Genomic DNA, 16,224 nt, shown 5'->3' with positions numbered 1-16,224 from the left:
CTTCCAGTGAGTTGGCTCTTAGCATCAGGTGGCCAAAGGACTGGAGCTTCAGCTTCAGCATCAGTCTTTCCAATGAATACTCAGGGTTGATTTCCTTTAGGAATGACTGGTTTGATATCCTTACTGTCCAAGGGACTCTCAAGAGTCTTCTCCAGTGCCACTGTTTGAAAGCATCAATTCTTTAGCGTTCAGATTTCTTTGTGGTCCAACTCTCACGTATGTATATAACTTCTGGAAAAACCTAGCTTTGACCACACTTTTTCTTTCAACTGTTCATCTAGGCCTTGCACACTTTTCTGTATCTATGCCATATTTCACAATAAAAGGAAAAAGTTACATATGCAGCTTGATGCCAGTCATGTGAAATATATATATTTTGGCATAGAAAAAAAAATAATGAGCTACTGTATTCTAGCATGCTAGCAATGGTCATCACTGGCTTATTTATAACTTTTATGTTTATGGTGTGTGTGTTAGTCGCTTAGTTGTGTCCAACTCTTTGCGACCCCATAGACTGTAGCCCACCAGGCTCCTGTCCATGGGATTCTTCCAGCAAGAATACTGGAGTAGGCTGATATTTCCTTCTCCAGGTGATCTTCCTGACTCAGGGATTGAACCCCAGTCTCCTGCATTGCAGGCACATTCTTTACCATCTGAGCTATAGGGAAGTCCTTTTATATTTATATATTTTGCTATCTCATGGGGTTTGTGTTGTTGTTGCACGTTTCTGCATTTTCCAAGTTTACTACAAAGAGAATATATTATTCTTGTAATCAAAAGATCTTAAAACATACTGAAAAAAGACAAAGTTCCCATCAAAGATTTGTATGTATTATATAGATTTTAAAACAAACAACAAAAAACCCCCAGGACTCATGTAAGTAAAAAATATGGTGTTATGTCAAGGAAACAACTCAAGTTCATGTAAAGGTATCATCATTTAGAGGTTAAAAAAGTTGCTTTGGAATTTAGGTCTTTTTTTTCTGCTGTCAATCCCAGCTCCTTCCAGAGATGTTCCAGTCACTGTTGAAGAGGACAGGGTCAATACTATAAGGACCCAGTTCAGCACACTTCGGGGGTAGCCTGGTGAATTCTTGCCAGGAATGCCAACCATCCCAGGGTTCATGATTTGGTCTCTGCCTTCTTTCCCCCAAGATTTTGACCATATAGATACACAAGTAGGTATTCCAATGACAAGTCAGCCTTCCTGCTGTCCCTATCACACAGCAACCTATCAGGTTTTCTTCTTTCCTACTTGCCTGGGAGGGGGCATCCTCCTCTGCTTTCCTTTAACTGAAGGCCTCACCTTCTGTTTTATTCTGACCTATTCTGTCTCCTTGCAGCTACCTCTGGGAATCAAAAAGGTAAGCACAAGCATAATCTACTACTATGCCTGGACAGACAGATATCCTTTTTGGGGGGCTGCCATGGGTCTTCATTGCTGTGTGGGCTCTTCAGTTATGACTAGAAGGCTTAGTTGCCTGGAGGCATGTGGGATCCTAGTTCCCTGACCAGGGATGGAATCTGCATCTCCTGTATCCCAAGGTGGATTCTTAACCACTGGACAACCAGGGAAGTCCCCAGATATCCTTCTTGATGTGTGCTCATAGAAGGAGAATGGATTCTTTGGTGACATCAAATATAAGCACAGTCTTCAAAGTCAACATCTGCAGGGTGTATTTCTAGTCAAGTTTGTATACTTCATCTGTAATAAATGATCTGCCTTCTCTAAATAAAGAAATTGTGGGTTTGGTTTAATTTCATTATAAATTTATATTCAATAATAGAGAATTAGAACATTGGGGATAAAGAATATACGAAGTTTGCATTTCATTCCCTGATTTGGAGCCACCTGCTTGCTTCACAATACAGAGTTCATGAGCACAGAGTCTGAGCTAGGAGTCAAGAGACTAAGGTATTCCTCGGGGCCAGACATCCCAAGGTCTCACTAGATTTACACACCACAGCAGAGGGAAAATGTGGGGCTTCACTCAGACCAGCTCTTTAGGCCCTGCTGGGTGGGGTGTGCTGTGAGCTGCAGGGGCTTCCACTGCCTTCCCCCAAATACTTATCTCCAAACTCTGGGCATGGGAAAATGGGGAGGTGGGCTGCTGTCTGGAGACAGGAGGCCCAGGGTGCCTGGGAAGGAGATACCTAGTTCCAAGGTACCAGGTTTCCCAGAGTGCAGGTAGGAGGAGTGTGAAAGCTTTGGCTGCAGTTGCCAGGGATGCTGAGGCCTCTCTATCAGTGTGTTTGTTTCATGTCAGAATGAGAAGGGACTGTGGGACTCATCTACACCAGAGGTTCTCAAAGTGGGGGTGCTTGGGCCAGCAGCAGCAGCAGCAGCCTCTGGCAACCTGATAGAAATGTATACCTCTGGGTCCCACTCAGACCTAACAAATCAGAGCCCAGGACTTTGTACTATCACAAACCCTCCAGGATACTCAAGAAAGAACTACCGCTTCAATCCAACCCTCTCAGCATACAGAAGAGGAGACTGAGGGCCAGAGAAACAAGGATCCCTTGAGCCGAGGTCCAGCCTTGCTAACTCTATCCAGCGTGATGTGACATGGATGCTGGGCCAGTGACTCCCATGTGCTGCTTTCCAACTCCCCCTTTTCACACGGGAACTGTTTTTTTTACCCCTTTACTATACCTCTGCTCTTTCTTTGCCAAAGTGAGTGTTATGGCCAGGGTTCCCGGGAACACATGAAGCTACACTCTGACCAAACTGAATCCCTTTGGGGAGGAAGAACATAGATTTTCAGGAGGACGGAGCATTTCAGGAGGCACATGCAAGGGAAGGAGGGAGGGTATAAATACAGTGACTTGGCCAGCACCTAGTCCTCCTATTCTCTGCAGTTTCCCTTCAGGCAGCCTCACTTGCCCTACATTGAACAAGTGCTTTGGGAATATGGCTCTGCCCAGGGTTGGAGAGCCATTGAGAGACACTTACACAAAGCAGCATAGTGGATATGGGACTAACACAGGCCACTGTGCTTGACTATACCAAGGGCTTTCTGGGAAAGATGCTTCTGTGCTCTTCTGACAAAGCTTCTAGAAGCAACTCTCTCTTATGCTCCCCTGGAAGAGGGCAGGAGGGAGCGTGCAGCTCCTGGACTTGCTGAGGGCTACCCGTGTGCCCACAAGGGGGAGCTGGCCTCAGGATGAAGCCAGTGCTCCAGAAGGCCAGAGAGGCAGCAGGCAGAAAACAGCATCTCTGGGGACACTACTGAAGTCTGCCCAAGTGCTGGACGTGCACTTATAGGACTCAGTCAGTTCCCTTTATCATTTCCTGTGACTTGCAACTCAGTATATCCTAAGCGCTAGCTTGGCCCCTCTGCCCTTCATGAGGTCTGCATTACGCCCTGGGGGACAGCTCATATCTAGCAACAAAGCCTGGGGCCTGTGGAACCCGACTCAGGCTTGTGTCATCTTTCTTTATCCACAGACCAGTTTATCTAAAGAAAATTCCAGCATCCCTCAGCTGTCTGTACAACATGATCCAGCAAACACACTGAATGCGGATGCCAAAATTGCTTCACTCACATCTCAAGTGTGGTACTCAAGCTTTTAAATACTTTATTTTGCATTAGTTGCATGTGATCCACATTTTAGTAGCAATAATCTATCTTAAACAGCATTAAGAATTCCTGGATCAAAATCAATTCTGATGCAAACTCGAATATGTATTGTACATTGTGGGTTTCTGTGATGAAAATATTTGACAATCCAAACTGGAATTCATCTATAGTAAATAACCAGTGCTACCTCCTAAAAGCAATTATCGGCACTGAACTCCTAAATTTTTAAATCCCTTAAAAAGTCCAAGAACATACCAGAAAGTCAAACTTTGATTTCAGAGGTAATAGCCATACACAAAAAATTAAAAGCCTGTAAGAGGTGTTGTTGACTTGGATGCTGATGGCTCTAGGAGGAGGGTTCATTCTCTTTCTCAATCCTTGGTCCAATACGATTGGTGGGGTAACTATGAGCTCGGAAGAGTGATACTGACCATTGGTGGAAGAGGAAAGAGCCAGGCAGAGCAGATCTGTAAGATGCTGGATCTCTATGAGTTCTGAGGGAATTGACAGGGTCAAGGCCATTGCCAGAGACTGCCCTTTTCCACCTCGTTCTGCTCCTCTGATCTGTACCAATCTCAAACTCTAACAGCTAAATACAGCAAGAGTGGGGATCAGGAGATCTTTCTGGAGGGTGACAGGAAGGAATCTCTGTGATGTAATTATTCTACTAAGAAAGACACTTCCAAATAAAAAGTGAATCAAGAAAATAAAAGAAGCTAACAATATAGCTGTCAAATGACAAAAAGAAATCAAAACGAAAGTCCACTAAGATCATTTCCACAATGGATATAATAGCCACCCTAATGTGTGTCAGGATTTTGTTTTTTGACAACATGAAAGTAGAAAGTGGTATTTGAGAGCTTTGCCTGTTAGCATTTTTGAGCACTCAGCTTTGAAAGTGTTGCCTGGTAGAGGGAAATGTCATGGAGTTGCCCCTACTTATTCCCACTCAAGGAGGGTTGGGGGCCTCCCACACCTTTCAAAGCCTTGTCACATGGAAATAAATGATCAGTACTCAAAATGGCAAATAAGGAGTATTTTCCATTCATTTACTGGCCTTCTGAATTGGCTGGCTTGGCAAATAGTCTTCATATGCTACCCAGATATGGACCTGTAGAGAACTCTGGGTCCCCACAACTCTGCTCAATTCCTCTGCTCAAAACTGGCCAAATATGGTAGCATGTGACAGGAACAAAAGGTCAGACAGAACCTGCATGCTTAGCTTCAACTCCAAAGCTCCCCAAAGCAAAGCAAGAGTTGGAGTAATTTCTGATGTAGGGTTATGCATCTCTCAGGCCTTTGTGTGCATTTCTTGGGCTGCCCACTTCCCTTTTTCCTGTGCATCTAGCATTCCATCACTGAGTCAAGGTCTATCAGCTGTGTGTGAGCCATGGTTCAATTTCTAATCTAACATGAAACTCAGTTAACATTGGGAGAAGGACCAAAGGATGGAAGAAATGGAGAAATGCCACCCTCTGTCTTAGAAGCTGTTATTCCATTGGGAGTCAGGAGCCCAGGCCATGCACGTGGGCCTGGGGTGGAGATGTGATCTCTTTGGACCTTTACATTGCTTTTAGCTTTCAACAACCTTACTGCTTTGGAAGGGAGGGGCTAACAAGGTAAGCCCACATCCAACAACAAAGCAGTGCTTGTCATTGTGGGCATAATTCACAAGATCAAATCAGAACCTAAACTTTTCTGACTGACTCTTTTGGAAGCAGCAGAAACTCTTTCTCTGGGGCTGGGGTGGGGCAGGGGCAGGCTGGGTTCTCTGCAGGCAGTGTTCCGCCATCTGGTGCCCCCTTCACACTCTAAGCTGCCAGGCTGGAGCATACACACAATGTCACTTTGCCCCGTGGGCCCAGGTTGTGGGATTTGACAACTCCCAAAGGACAGAAGAGGTTCAAAGTACAAACAGACTCAGGAGAGGTTTCCATAAAGCTGGGGCGATGGAAACAGCTATTAATGGCTGTGGGGCCATTAATGGATTTGAGAGAGGGAAGCTGGGGAGGGCACAGGAAGGAGGGACAGTGATGCAGCAGAGCCCCGTAGGCACATCCTTTGCTCGCCCACTGGGTCACATCTCTGACCCCAATGCTCCTCTGGCACCATCCTGCCCTCAGTGACAATGCTGGCTATAGGCATTAGGGCCACAGCTGAATGGGGCAAATCCACTGTGACTTGCCATCTGCCCTAGACAGTTGTTCTGTTTTGCAAACTTTTCATTTGTGGTCATAACAGTAGCTGAGTGCTTCACTTTCAAATCTGTTTTAGGTGTGGAAGTGGACAGCCTCTCTGTGAGGTGGTCTATATTTTGGGTTTGTATTAATAGATATTCATAAGGAGTTACAGTTTAAAGGAAGACAACCCAATGATTTCTTTCTGTCCTCTTTATGACTCTTTGAAAACTGAAATCAGATTCCTTTCCTTGCTCTACAGTGACAAATACACAGGTATTTCAATGAAATTTGGTATTAAAAAATTATATACTTCACTTTTAAAACACCTCATTTGGGGCATTCTAGCTTCAGTTGAGTTCTCTGTTTTTCAGGTATGTTAAAAGAAAACGAACAAACAAAAAGCCAAACAGCAACTCACAGGAGGTTTATGAAAACTGTTGCCTTTCTAGCTTTCATGAGTCAATTGTTAAGCAATTAAAAATTAAGGCTAGTGATCACCATAAAAGAGGCATCAGAACTGGAGGGGGGCGCTTTTTGCCTTCCTGTAAATTCCGGTGTTGACCCACTGAGTAATGATTACTCCAGGGGCAAAATGTAATGATGCCTCACTGCAACGTGACTTCTCACTCACTCTCCAGGTTCCCACAGAAAAGAAGCTTGATGTTTAAAAGGTAAGCATTTGATAGGCAGCACATTTAAAGCTTCTGCTTTTGGCAATGGGGTCATACTTATCAATAATTACCTTAAATGTAAATGGGTTGAATGCCCCAACCAAAAGACAAAGTCTGGATGAATGGATACAAAAACAAGACCCCTATATATGCTGTCTACAAGAGACCCACCTCAAACCAAGGGACACATACAGACTTAAAAGATATTTCATGCAAATGGAGACCAAAAGAAAGCAGGAGTAGCAATACTCATATCACCTAAAATAGACTTTGAAATAAAGGCCATGAAAAAAGGCAAAGAAGGACACTACATAATGATCAAAGGATTAATCCAAGAAGAAGATGTTAACAGTTATAATATATATGCACCCAACATAGGAGCACAGCAATATGTAAGGCAAATGCTAACAAGTATGAAAGGGAAATTACCAGTAACACAATAATAGTGGGAGACTTTAATACCCAACTCACACCTATGGATAGATCAACTCAACAGAAAATTAGCAAAGAAACACAAACTTTAAATGATACAATGGACCAGTTATACCTAATTGATATCTAAAGGGCATTTCGCTCCAAAACAATGAATTTCACCTTTTTCTCAAGTGCACATGGAACCTTCTCCAGGACAGATCATATCCTGGGCCATATAATCTAGCCTTGGTAAATTCAGAAAAATTGAAATAATTCCAAGCATCTTTTCTGATCACAATGTAGTAAGATTAGATGTCAACTACAGGGGAAAAAACTATTAAAAATACAAACATATGGAGGCTAAACAACATGCTTCTGAATAACCAACAAATCACAGAAGAAATAAAAAAAGAAATCAAAATACACATAGAAACAAATGAAAATGAAAACACAACAACCTAAACCTATGGGATTCAGTAAAAGCAGTGCTAAGGGGAAGGTTCATAGCAATACAAACTTACCTCAAGAAACAAGAGAAAAATCAAATAAATAACCTAACTTTATACCTAAAGCAACTAGAAAAAGAAGAAATGAAGAACCCCAGGGTTAGTAGAAGGAAAGAACTCTAAAAAATTAGGGCAGAAATAAATGAAAAAGAAACAAAGGAGACCATAGCAAAAATCAACAAAGCCACAAGCTGGTACTTTGGGAAGATAAATAAAATAGACAAACCAGTAGCCAGACTCATCAAGAAAAAAAGGGAGAAGAATCAAATCAACAAAATTAGAAATTAAAATGGAGAAATCACAACACACAACACAGAAATACAAAGGATCATAAAAGACTACTATCAGCAACTATATGACAATAAAGTGGACAACTTGGAAGAAATAGATGAATTCTTAGAAAAGTACAACTTTTCAAAACTGAACCAGGAAGAAATGAAAAATCTTAACAGACACCATCACAAGCATGGAAATCGAAACTGTAGTCAGAAATCTTCCAGCAAACAAAAGCCCAGGACCAGACAGCTTCACAGGTAAATTCTACCAATAATTTAGAGAAGAGCTAATACCTATCCTACTCAAACTCTTCTAGAAAATTGCAGAGGAAGGTAAACTGCCAAACTCATTCTATGAGGCCACCATCACCCTAATACCAAAACCAAAGATGCCACAAAAAAAGAAAATTATAGGCCAATATCACTGATGAACATAGATGCAAAAATCCTCAACAATATTCTAGCAAACAGAATCCAACAACATATTAAAAAGATCATACATCATGACCAAGTGGACTTTATCCCGGGATGCAAAGATTCTTCAACATTCACAAGTCAATCAATGTGATACATCACATTAACAAATTGAAAGATAAAAGCCATATGATTATCTCAATAGATACACAGAAAGCCTTTGACAAAATTCAACATCCATTTATGATAAAAACCCTCCAGAAAGCAGGTATAGAAGGAACATACCCCAACATAATAAAAGCTATATATGACAAACCCACAGCAGACATTATCCTCAATGGAGAAAAATTGAAAGCATTTCCCCTAAAGTCAGGGACAAGACAAGGGTGCCCACTTTCACCACTACTATTCAACATAGTTTTGGAAGTTTTGGCCACAGCAATCAGAGCAGAAAAAGAAATAAAAGGAATCCAAATTGGAAAAGAAGTAAAACTCTCACTGTTTGCAGATGACATGATCCTCTACATAGAAAACCCTAAAGACTCCACCAGAAAATTACTAGAGCTAATCAATAAATATAGTAAAGTTGCAGGATATAAAATCAACACACAGAAATCCCTTGCATTCCTATACACTAACACTGAGAAAACAGAAAGAGAAATTAAGGAAACAATTCCTTTCACCATTGAAATGAGAAGAATAAAATACTTAGGAATAAATCTACCTAAAGAAACAAAAGACCTATATATATAGAAAACTATAAAACACTGATGAAAGAAATCAAAGATGACACAAACTGATGGAGAAATATACCATGTTCATGGATCAGAAGAATAAATATAGTGAAAATGAGTATACTACCCAAAGCAATCTATAGGTTCAATGCAATCCCTATCAAGCTACCAACGGTATTTTTCACAGAACTAGAACAAATAATTTCACAATTTGTATGGAAATACAAAAAAACCTCGAATAGCCAAAGCAATCTTGAGAAAGAAGAATGGAACTGGAGGAATCAACCTGCCTGACTTCAGACTATATTACAAAGCTTCAGTCATCAAGGCAATATGGTACTGGCACAAAGACAGAAGTATAGATCAATGTAACAAAAATAGAAAGCCCAGAGATAAATCCACGCACCTATGGACACCTTATCTTCAACAAAGGAGGCAAGAATATACAATGGAGAAAAGACAATCTCTTTAACAAGTGGTGCTGGGAAAACTGGTCAACCACTCGTACAAGAATGAAACTAGAACACTTTCTAACACCATACACAAAAATAAACTCAAAATGGATTAAAGATCTAAATGTAAGACCAGAAACTATAAAACTCCTAGAGGAAAACATAGGCAAAACACTCTCTGACATAAATCATAGCAGGATCCTCTATGACCCACCTCCCAGAATAATAGAAATAAAAGCAAAAATAAACAAATGGGAACTAATTAAACTTAAAAGCTTTTGCATAACAAAAAGAACTATAAGCAAGGTGAAAAGACAGCCTTCAGAATGGGAGAAAATAATAGCAAATGAAGCAAATGATAAAGAATTAATCTCAAAAATATACAAGCAGCTCATTCAGCTCAATTCCAGAAAAATAAATGACCCAATAAAAAAATGGGCCAAAGAATAGTTCAAACAGACAGTTCTCCAAAGAAGACATACAGATGGGTAACACATGAAAAGATGCTCAACATCACTCATTATCAGAGAAATGCAAATCAAAACCACAATGAGGTACCATTTCACGCCAGTCAGAATGGCTGCTATCAAAAAGTCTATAAAAAATAAATGCTGGAGAGGGTGTGGAGAAAAGGGAACCTTCTTACACTGTTGGTGGGAATGCAAACTAGTACAGCCACTATGGAGAACAGTGTGGAGATTCCTTAAAAACTGAAAATAGACCTGCCACACGACCCAGCAATCCCACTGCTGGGCACACACACTGAGGAAACCAGAATTGAAGGAAACACGTGTACCCCAATGTTCATCGCAGCACTGTTTACAATAGCTAGGACATGGAAGCAACCTAGATGTCCATCGGCAGACAAGTGGATAAGAAAGCAGTGGTACATATACACAATGGAATATTATTCAGCTATTAAAAAGAACACATATGAATCAGTTCTAATGAGGTGGATGAAGCTGGAACCTATTATTCAGAGTGAAGTAAGTCAAAAAGAAAAACACCAATACAGTATATTAATGCATATATATGGAATTTAGAAAGATGGTAATGATGACCCTATATGTGAGAGAGCAAAAGAGACACAGATGTAAAGAACAGACTTTTGGACTCTGGGAGAAGGCGAGGGTGGGATGATTTGAGAATAGCATTGAAACATGTGTATTACCATATGTGAAATAGATCACCAGTCCAAGTTCAATGCATGAAACAGGGCACTCAAAGCCAGTGACCTGTGACAACCCTAAGGGATGGGTTGGGGTAGGAGGGGGCTTCAGAATGGAGAACACATGTACACCCATGGCTGATTCATGTCAAAAGTATGGCAAAAACCACTACAATAATGTAAAGTAATTAGCCTCCAATTAAAATAAATTAATTAATTTTAAAATAAAAGGACCTGTGAGGTATTCTGTGAGGTGGAGGACCATTAATGGTACTTAGAAATCAAAAAAGAAACTGAGAAAACAATACGATTTTTGATAACATGAGTACCAAATTCTGACTGTTTTCCAAAATGGACTTTCATTTCCTGGCAATCGAGAGTAGTTAAAATCTGTTCAACATGCAGATGTCAGTCCCTAAATTATCAAAATCTATATTACACTGTGTCTAATTTTATTTCCTTCAAAAGCAGCTAAAAAGTGTTTCCCCAAACTAAACAGTTCTTTGCTGTCCAATTTTTAAAAAGAAAGGAAACACTAAGCTTGTACATACAATCGTGCTTAAATACAGAATAAAGATGCTTATTTAGTCAGATGTTCTTATCTCTGGTAGAGAAGGTGTGTGGAAGGTGAGGCCCGGCTCCGATCCAGAGGCTCTTTGAAATCTGACTTGCTTGCCCCGCTCCTTGCTCACTGCAGGCCAAAACTTACCCCAGACACCTTCCTCTTGCATTTCAGCAGGATTAACCCTTGAAGCAAAATCTGTGATGCTTTTCACCAGAATTAGTAAGAGACAAATGCAAAGAAACTTTTCTCATAACATGGGGGGTGTTGCCCTGCCTCTTAGCCTCAAAACGGCAGAATTAACAGAAGTAGGTGAAAAAAAGACTTCAAGCTCAAGGTCATAGGCCCTTCCTCGACAATGTTTGGTACATCTGATTCCAAGGGGGTTGGGTATTTTGGCAAGGTAGTGGTCACGTGCTTTTAGAGGGTCATGAACGACATACAGGCTAGGAGCAGACTCACTCGCTGCCATCTTGACCGCCTGCCTCCAGTGGAAAATGGAGCCGCTGTCACTCTGACAAGAGTAGGGAATTCTCTCGGTCTAACTAACCTGGTTTTATAATTTTGGTTTTCAGTGGGCGGTCGCAGGGTGAAGGGATAGTCATTTGCAGCGCAAAGCTGGCCCTTACTCGCCTTCCCATCCATTCTGTTGGCCTATCAGCAGCAGGCCCTCTGCATCTAGATGCTGCAGGTGGCCCCTGGGCCGCGGCAGGTGGCATGGTTGGGGTCCAGCTGGTGCAGGCAGAAACGGGCACTCCTGACTCCTCCTCTGCCCGCCTAAAGTCATCCTGTGGTCCCTTTGTTCTCAGCACCCACGTGGGGATGGTGCCACCCCTGCCTGGCTCCCAGCATTCCTGCCATCTCTGCTTGGAGGGAGAAGGGCCAGCACTGTCCCCTCCCCATTGGCCAGGGTGCTCAGGAAGCTGCTCTTCCCCTTTGTGGGGTCACCAGTCTGTGTCCACCCCTTGGCTGCTCCTCAGCCACCTGGTAAATGTCTTCCCTGACACCCACACTGGGAGGGCACTCCCCACCCCTCCTCTGCAAGCCACTTCCCAACCCTGAAGCCAGAGAAGTATTCTGAGTTTCCAGAACTTTCAACAGCAGAGCTAACTTCGGCAGAGCATGATCATGTGCCAGGCCCATGCCGAGCACGCTGACCTCATTGCATTGAACACTCCCAGCAACCCCATTCGATAGGTATACTAGCATCTCCATTTCACAGATGGGGAGACTGAGGCCCAGAAAGGGGACAGAGCAGGCCAAACAAAGAAGTGGCAGAGCCAGGATTTGGATCCCAGTCATCCAGGCCCCAAGCCCAGCCCCTGGTTCACCTCCTGCCAAGACCCAAGGGTTAAGGCCACAATGTTCCTGGCTCTGAGCTATCTCATTCGAAGGACAAGAGGGACCCAAAGTGAGGGTGACAAGAGAGCTTCCTCTAGGTCCCATTTCAGACCGAGGTGCCCAGAGCCCCCTCCCAGGCCTAGCCCCTCTAGGAGGGCGGATGGCAGTTCTCCTCATGAGCCCACGGCCTCCACCACTTTTGGGGGCTCATCGCTCCCTGAGCACCAGAGATGTGCAGCTTGGAGTTAAAGGCAGAAACCATAACAGACCCAGGCAAGGGCTTGTCTAGCCTTCACCAAGGCAGGCTCGGGTCCCCTCTCAAAATCTGTACAAACCATATCACGGGCCTCTATGGTCTATTTCTCTGCAGCTGCCCCCTTCTCCTCGGTTGCCTCGGCCTGCCTCAAGATCAGATTTCAGGCATTTTGTTCTTATTCCAACTGGCCAACATCTACATCCCTCATCCCTGAGTTGCTACCCATCCAGCTCTGCAAGCCCATGTGCACCTAGGGTGCTCCTGCTGCCTCTTGCCACTCTGAGTCTTCCAGAGCACAACTCCCATCTCCTGGACAGAACTGTTTTATCTTTGAGTAAATGTTAGTGCCATCCTCCAGTGGCTTGATGCTAAACCTGAAGTCCTAACCCCGATTTTCACAATGCCCTAAGGCATCTTCAATAGTTTTCAGTGAGAAGGGGCATGCAATCATTAAAACAAATTTCATTTTGCTTCACTTCAGTTAAAAACAGAAATCACCCAGCCTTGGGAGTAGGGTGGGGAATGCAGTGAGGAGATTTAGGGCCATTGAAATTCAACACACCAGGGTTATGTGTCTCGACTTCAAAGTCCTTCCCTTAGAAATCATTGGTCCACATCCCTTATCTGTAGTTTCAAGGCCGAAAGCTCTGAAAGCTTATTCTGTTTTTGTAAATTTGGTGCCAAAATTTATTTGGGAGCAAAACTTGACCTGGGCTTGGTTAAATATTCTTATTTCTCTGCAAAAATAATAAAATGCTGCCCCAGATTCCACCATAGGGTTGTGTGATATTTGGCATATGCAGCATATTACCTTGCTTAAGTCCCTAAAGTTCTGAATTGAGAAACACATCTGATTCCAGGGCTCTGAGACCCAAGTCTGGGAGCCTGGGCTGGCCCTGCCGAGCTGCAGAGTGTGGGCCAGGCTGCACCCTGAGCATGCTCGGTTCAGCATCTCCTATCTTCCAAGGCCATCAAAATGAAGCCCAGCCGTTTGCCTAGGTTCAGCTGACGCTCAGAGGGCTTAAGTGACGTTGCTCCTGGCACACTGTCCACACAGTGATGGTGTCTGGACTGGAACCCCAGTCCGACTATCTCCAGTGCCTCTGCCATGCTTACCAGCTGCCCTGACACCAGATGGCATTTACCTTTTACCTCCAATGCAAGCAAGCAGTCCATTGAAATTGGATCAATCACTTAGCTGGTAAAATGGAATCCCCCAAATTGAGCGAGACTAGCTTGCAAATAAGAATGCGCTCCTATCAACAACTGGATTTGGCATTTCTGCTGACTCGAGAATTGCTTTCTCACATTCCATTTAGAAACTACTCTTTAAGGCAACTATGATCTGGCTAAAAATGAATGCCCAATCCTCCTGCTACCACCCACAGAGGCATGATGAGCTAGTCAATGCCAAAGAGGAGGACAAGAGTGTTTTCTGAGTGTTGGTTTGGGTGGTAGTAAAGCGTGGCCAAGTCCACCATGGTGGGAGCAAGAAGCACGGACTTCCTGTCTGTCCTGCAGGTGACCATGCTAAACACTCACCTCTTCCTTTCTCCCAGCTTCTCCTGTTCACGGGACCAGAACTGAATTCTTAGGACTCTAATTCAATGTGGAAAGGCCACAAGAAGGAACATAGCCCCACAAAGAGAACCAGATCTGGAGACTCAGGCCTAGGAGACAGTCATAATGACAGCAAGCATCTGTTGGCAGTACTTTAGGTGCACTGAATGAACACATTTACTCCTCGAACAACCTACCATCACACCCGCTTTGTGGACGAGGCAGAAGTGAGGAGGGTCAGGCAGGATAGGCCAGGCCCCCGCACGCAGGGTCACGAGTGTGGCCTCTGCAGCCACAATCCCTGCTCTGGCCCAGACTGGCTGTGTGACTGCGGGCAACTCTGCGGACTTCTCTGTGCTTCAGTTTTCTCAGCTTTAAAGGGAATGCTAACAGCCTCTACCTCTGAGGACCACAAGGAGAAGCAGGAGAGAAGAACTGGGTAGCACGCTCAGCCCCAGGCAGCAGGGGCCCAGAATGCGGCCCCTGGCAGCGGTTGTAGCCCCTTGGGCTTGGCAGAGGTCACAGGTGTCCCTCCTGGCCTTGGAAAGCTCAGCCACGTGCTCCTTCTCCCAAGCCTTTCCCCAGCCCCACCTAGGGAATCAGCTGTGGGGGGATGGGTGGATTTTCAAGACCCTGAACATTAAGGATTCTCTCTCTGAGCCAGCTGCTCCGGCTCTGAGGCAACACAGTCAGACAACAAACACTCCCCACTGAATACAAAAGAAACCAAAAAAGCTCACAATCTTAGATGGTGACACGGCTCCAGGCTGAGGATGCTGCCTGATAGGATAAGGGTCCCAGTGGTGATTCAGCTGGTGCTCCATCGAGCCAGCCATGGAAGTCCACGAGAACAGTTGGCAACACGCCTATAACAAAATCAAACCTAAGTGCTCCTGAACTGTGGACAAGGGCTGGCCGCTCACCCTGGCCTCCCCCACAGGTACACCCAACCAAAGACTGATCCTTGGTGTGGAGCGCGTGGCTCATGAGGCTTCATGAAACCTGGATGAAAAAGACACGGTCTCTCTCCTCCTGGTACTGTCATGGCCATGGTCACCCAGAGCCCTCAAAAAAGAGGTCAGTCTTCCCCAGGAGTATCCCTCACACTGCTACATACCCAAGCCTAGCACTTTACGGCCACCTCCTCAGCTTTTCTACAGAAGAAACAGGCAGGGTGGGAGACCGAAGTCCTGGGGGAAAGCTTTCTAGCAGGGGGAATGGTGCCTGAGCCTTAGGAGCTGTAAGAGTGGGACAGGAAAGGAAAGGTGGGCAGGGAAGGCTACACACAGGCAATGGTGGGAGTCAAGGTCAAGAACACAGAGTGAGCCAGGAGTTGTAAGCACTTAAAGACCCGAAGGACACTGGTCTAAGGAGATAGATGGAGCCAGCTGATGGGCCTCCAGAATTTTCTGAGCAAGTGTGAACATGATCAGGTCTGTCTTATAGCAAGGTTATGCTTAGAGAAATGGATGGTTTATTGGGGCAACGAGTTTAAGATGGTTTATTGGGCAAAGTGTATGAGTTTGAACAAAGATCAAGAGAGCAATGGTAAAGAGGAAGCATGAAGACAGGAGCCGGGGCAGGGAGACACCTGATGTGGCTCCCACTGATTGATCCCTGCCTCCTGGTACCCTCACTACCTTGTGGTTCCCCACTAGTATTCACCACTTCATGCTCAAGTCTAATGAACAGAATGCTGCACACGTGATGCAATGTCACTTTCCAGACTAGGTTATACAGACTGGGGCTTTTGACTCACTGGCAACCTCCCCTCAACCTCTCTAGCTGGCATATATCTCTCTTGCTGGCATATTCTCTCTTGTTCACTCTGATGAAGCTGGCTATCATGTTAGGAGAAGCTCTGTGAAGAGGCCCATGTGGCAAGGAACCAAGAGAGGCCTCGGGCCAACAGCTCATGAAGAACAGAGGCCTCAGTCCAACAACCCATAAGGAACTGTTTCCTGCCAACAACCACAGCAGTGAGTTTTGAAGCCAGTCCTCCCCAGTTGAGCCCTGAGATGACCGCAGCCTTGTGAGAGACATGGGGCCAGAAGGCCTGCTAAGCCATGCCAGGATCCCTAGCCCACAGAAACTGTGAAGTATTAAA

General features: G+C 44.3%; 1 protein-coding gene across 4 annotated transcripts in view; it reads right to left on the bottom strand.

Annotated features, from left to right (window-relative positions):
• Positions 1-16,224, bottom strand: part of MAMLD1 (mastermind like domain containing 1) — a 52,950-nt gene that overhangs the window by 17,708 nt on the left and 19,018 nt on the right. For 2 of the 4 annotated variants that reach the window (XM_055563889.1, XM_055563890.1), the window contains exon 3: positions 14,858-14,983. The exons of the other annotated variants lie outside the window; for them this stretch is intronic. In XM_055563889.1, coding sequence (XP_055419864.1) covers positions 14,858-14,983 — 126 coding nt within the window. The remainder of the gene's footprint in view (positions 1-14,857; positions 14,984-16,224) is intronic. 4 annotated transcript variants of the gene reach the window in all.

The sequence above is a fragment of the Bubalus kerabau genome, chromosome X, assembly GCF_029407905.1.
Source record: "Bubalus kerabau isolate K-KA32 ecotype Philippines breed swamp buffalo chromosome X, PCC_UOA_SB_1v2, whole genome shotgun sequence".
NCBI classification, from domain to species: domain Eukaryota; kingdom Metazoa; phylum Chordata; class Mammalia; order Artiodactyla; family Bovidae; genus Bubalus; species Bubalus kerabau.
Note: the sequence above shows the minus strand (reverse complement) of the source record. Positions and strands in the feature narration are given on the sequence as shown.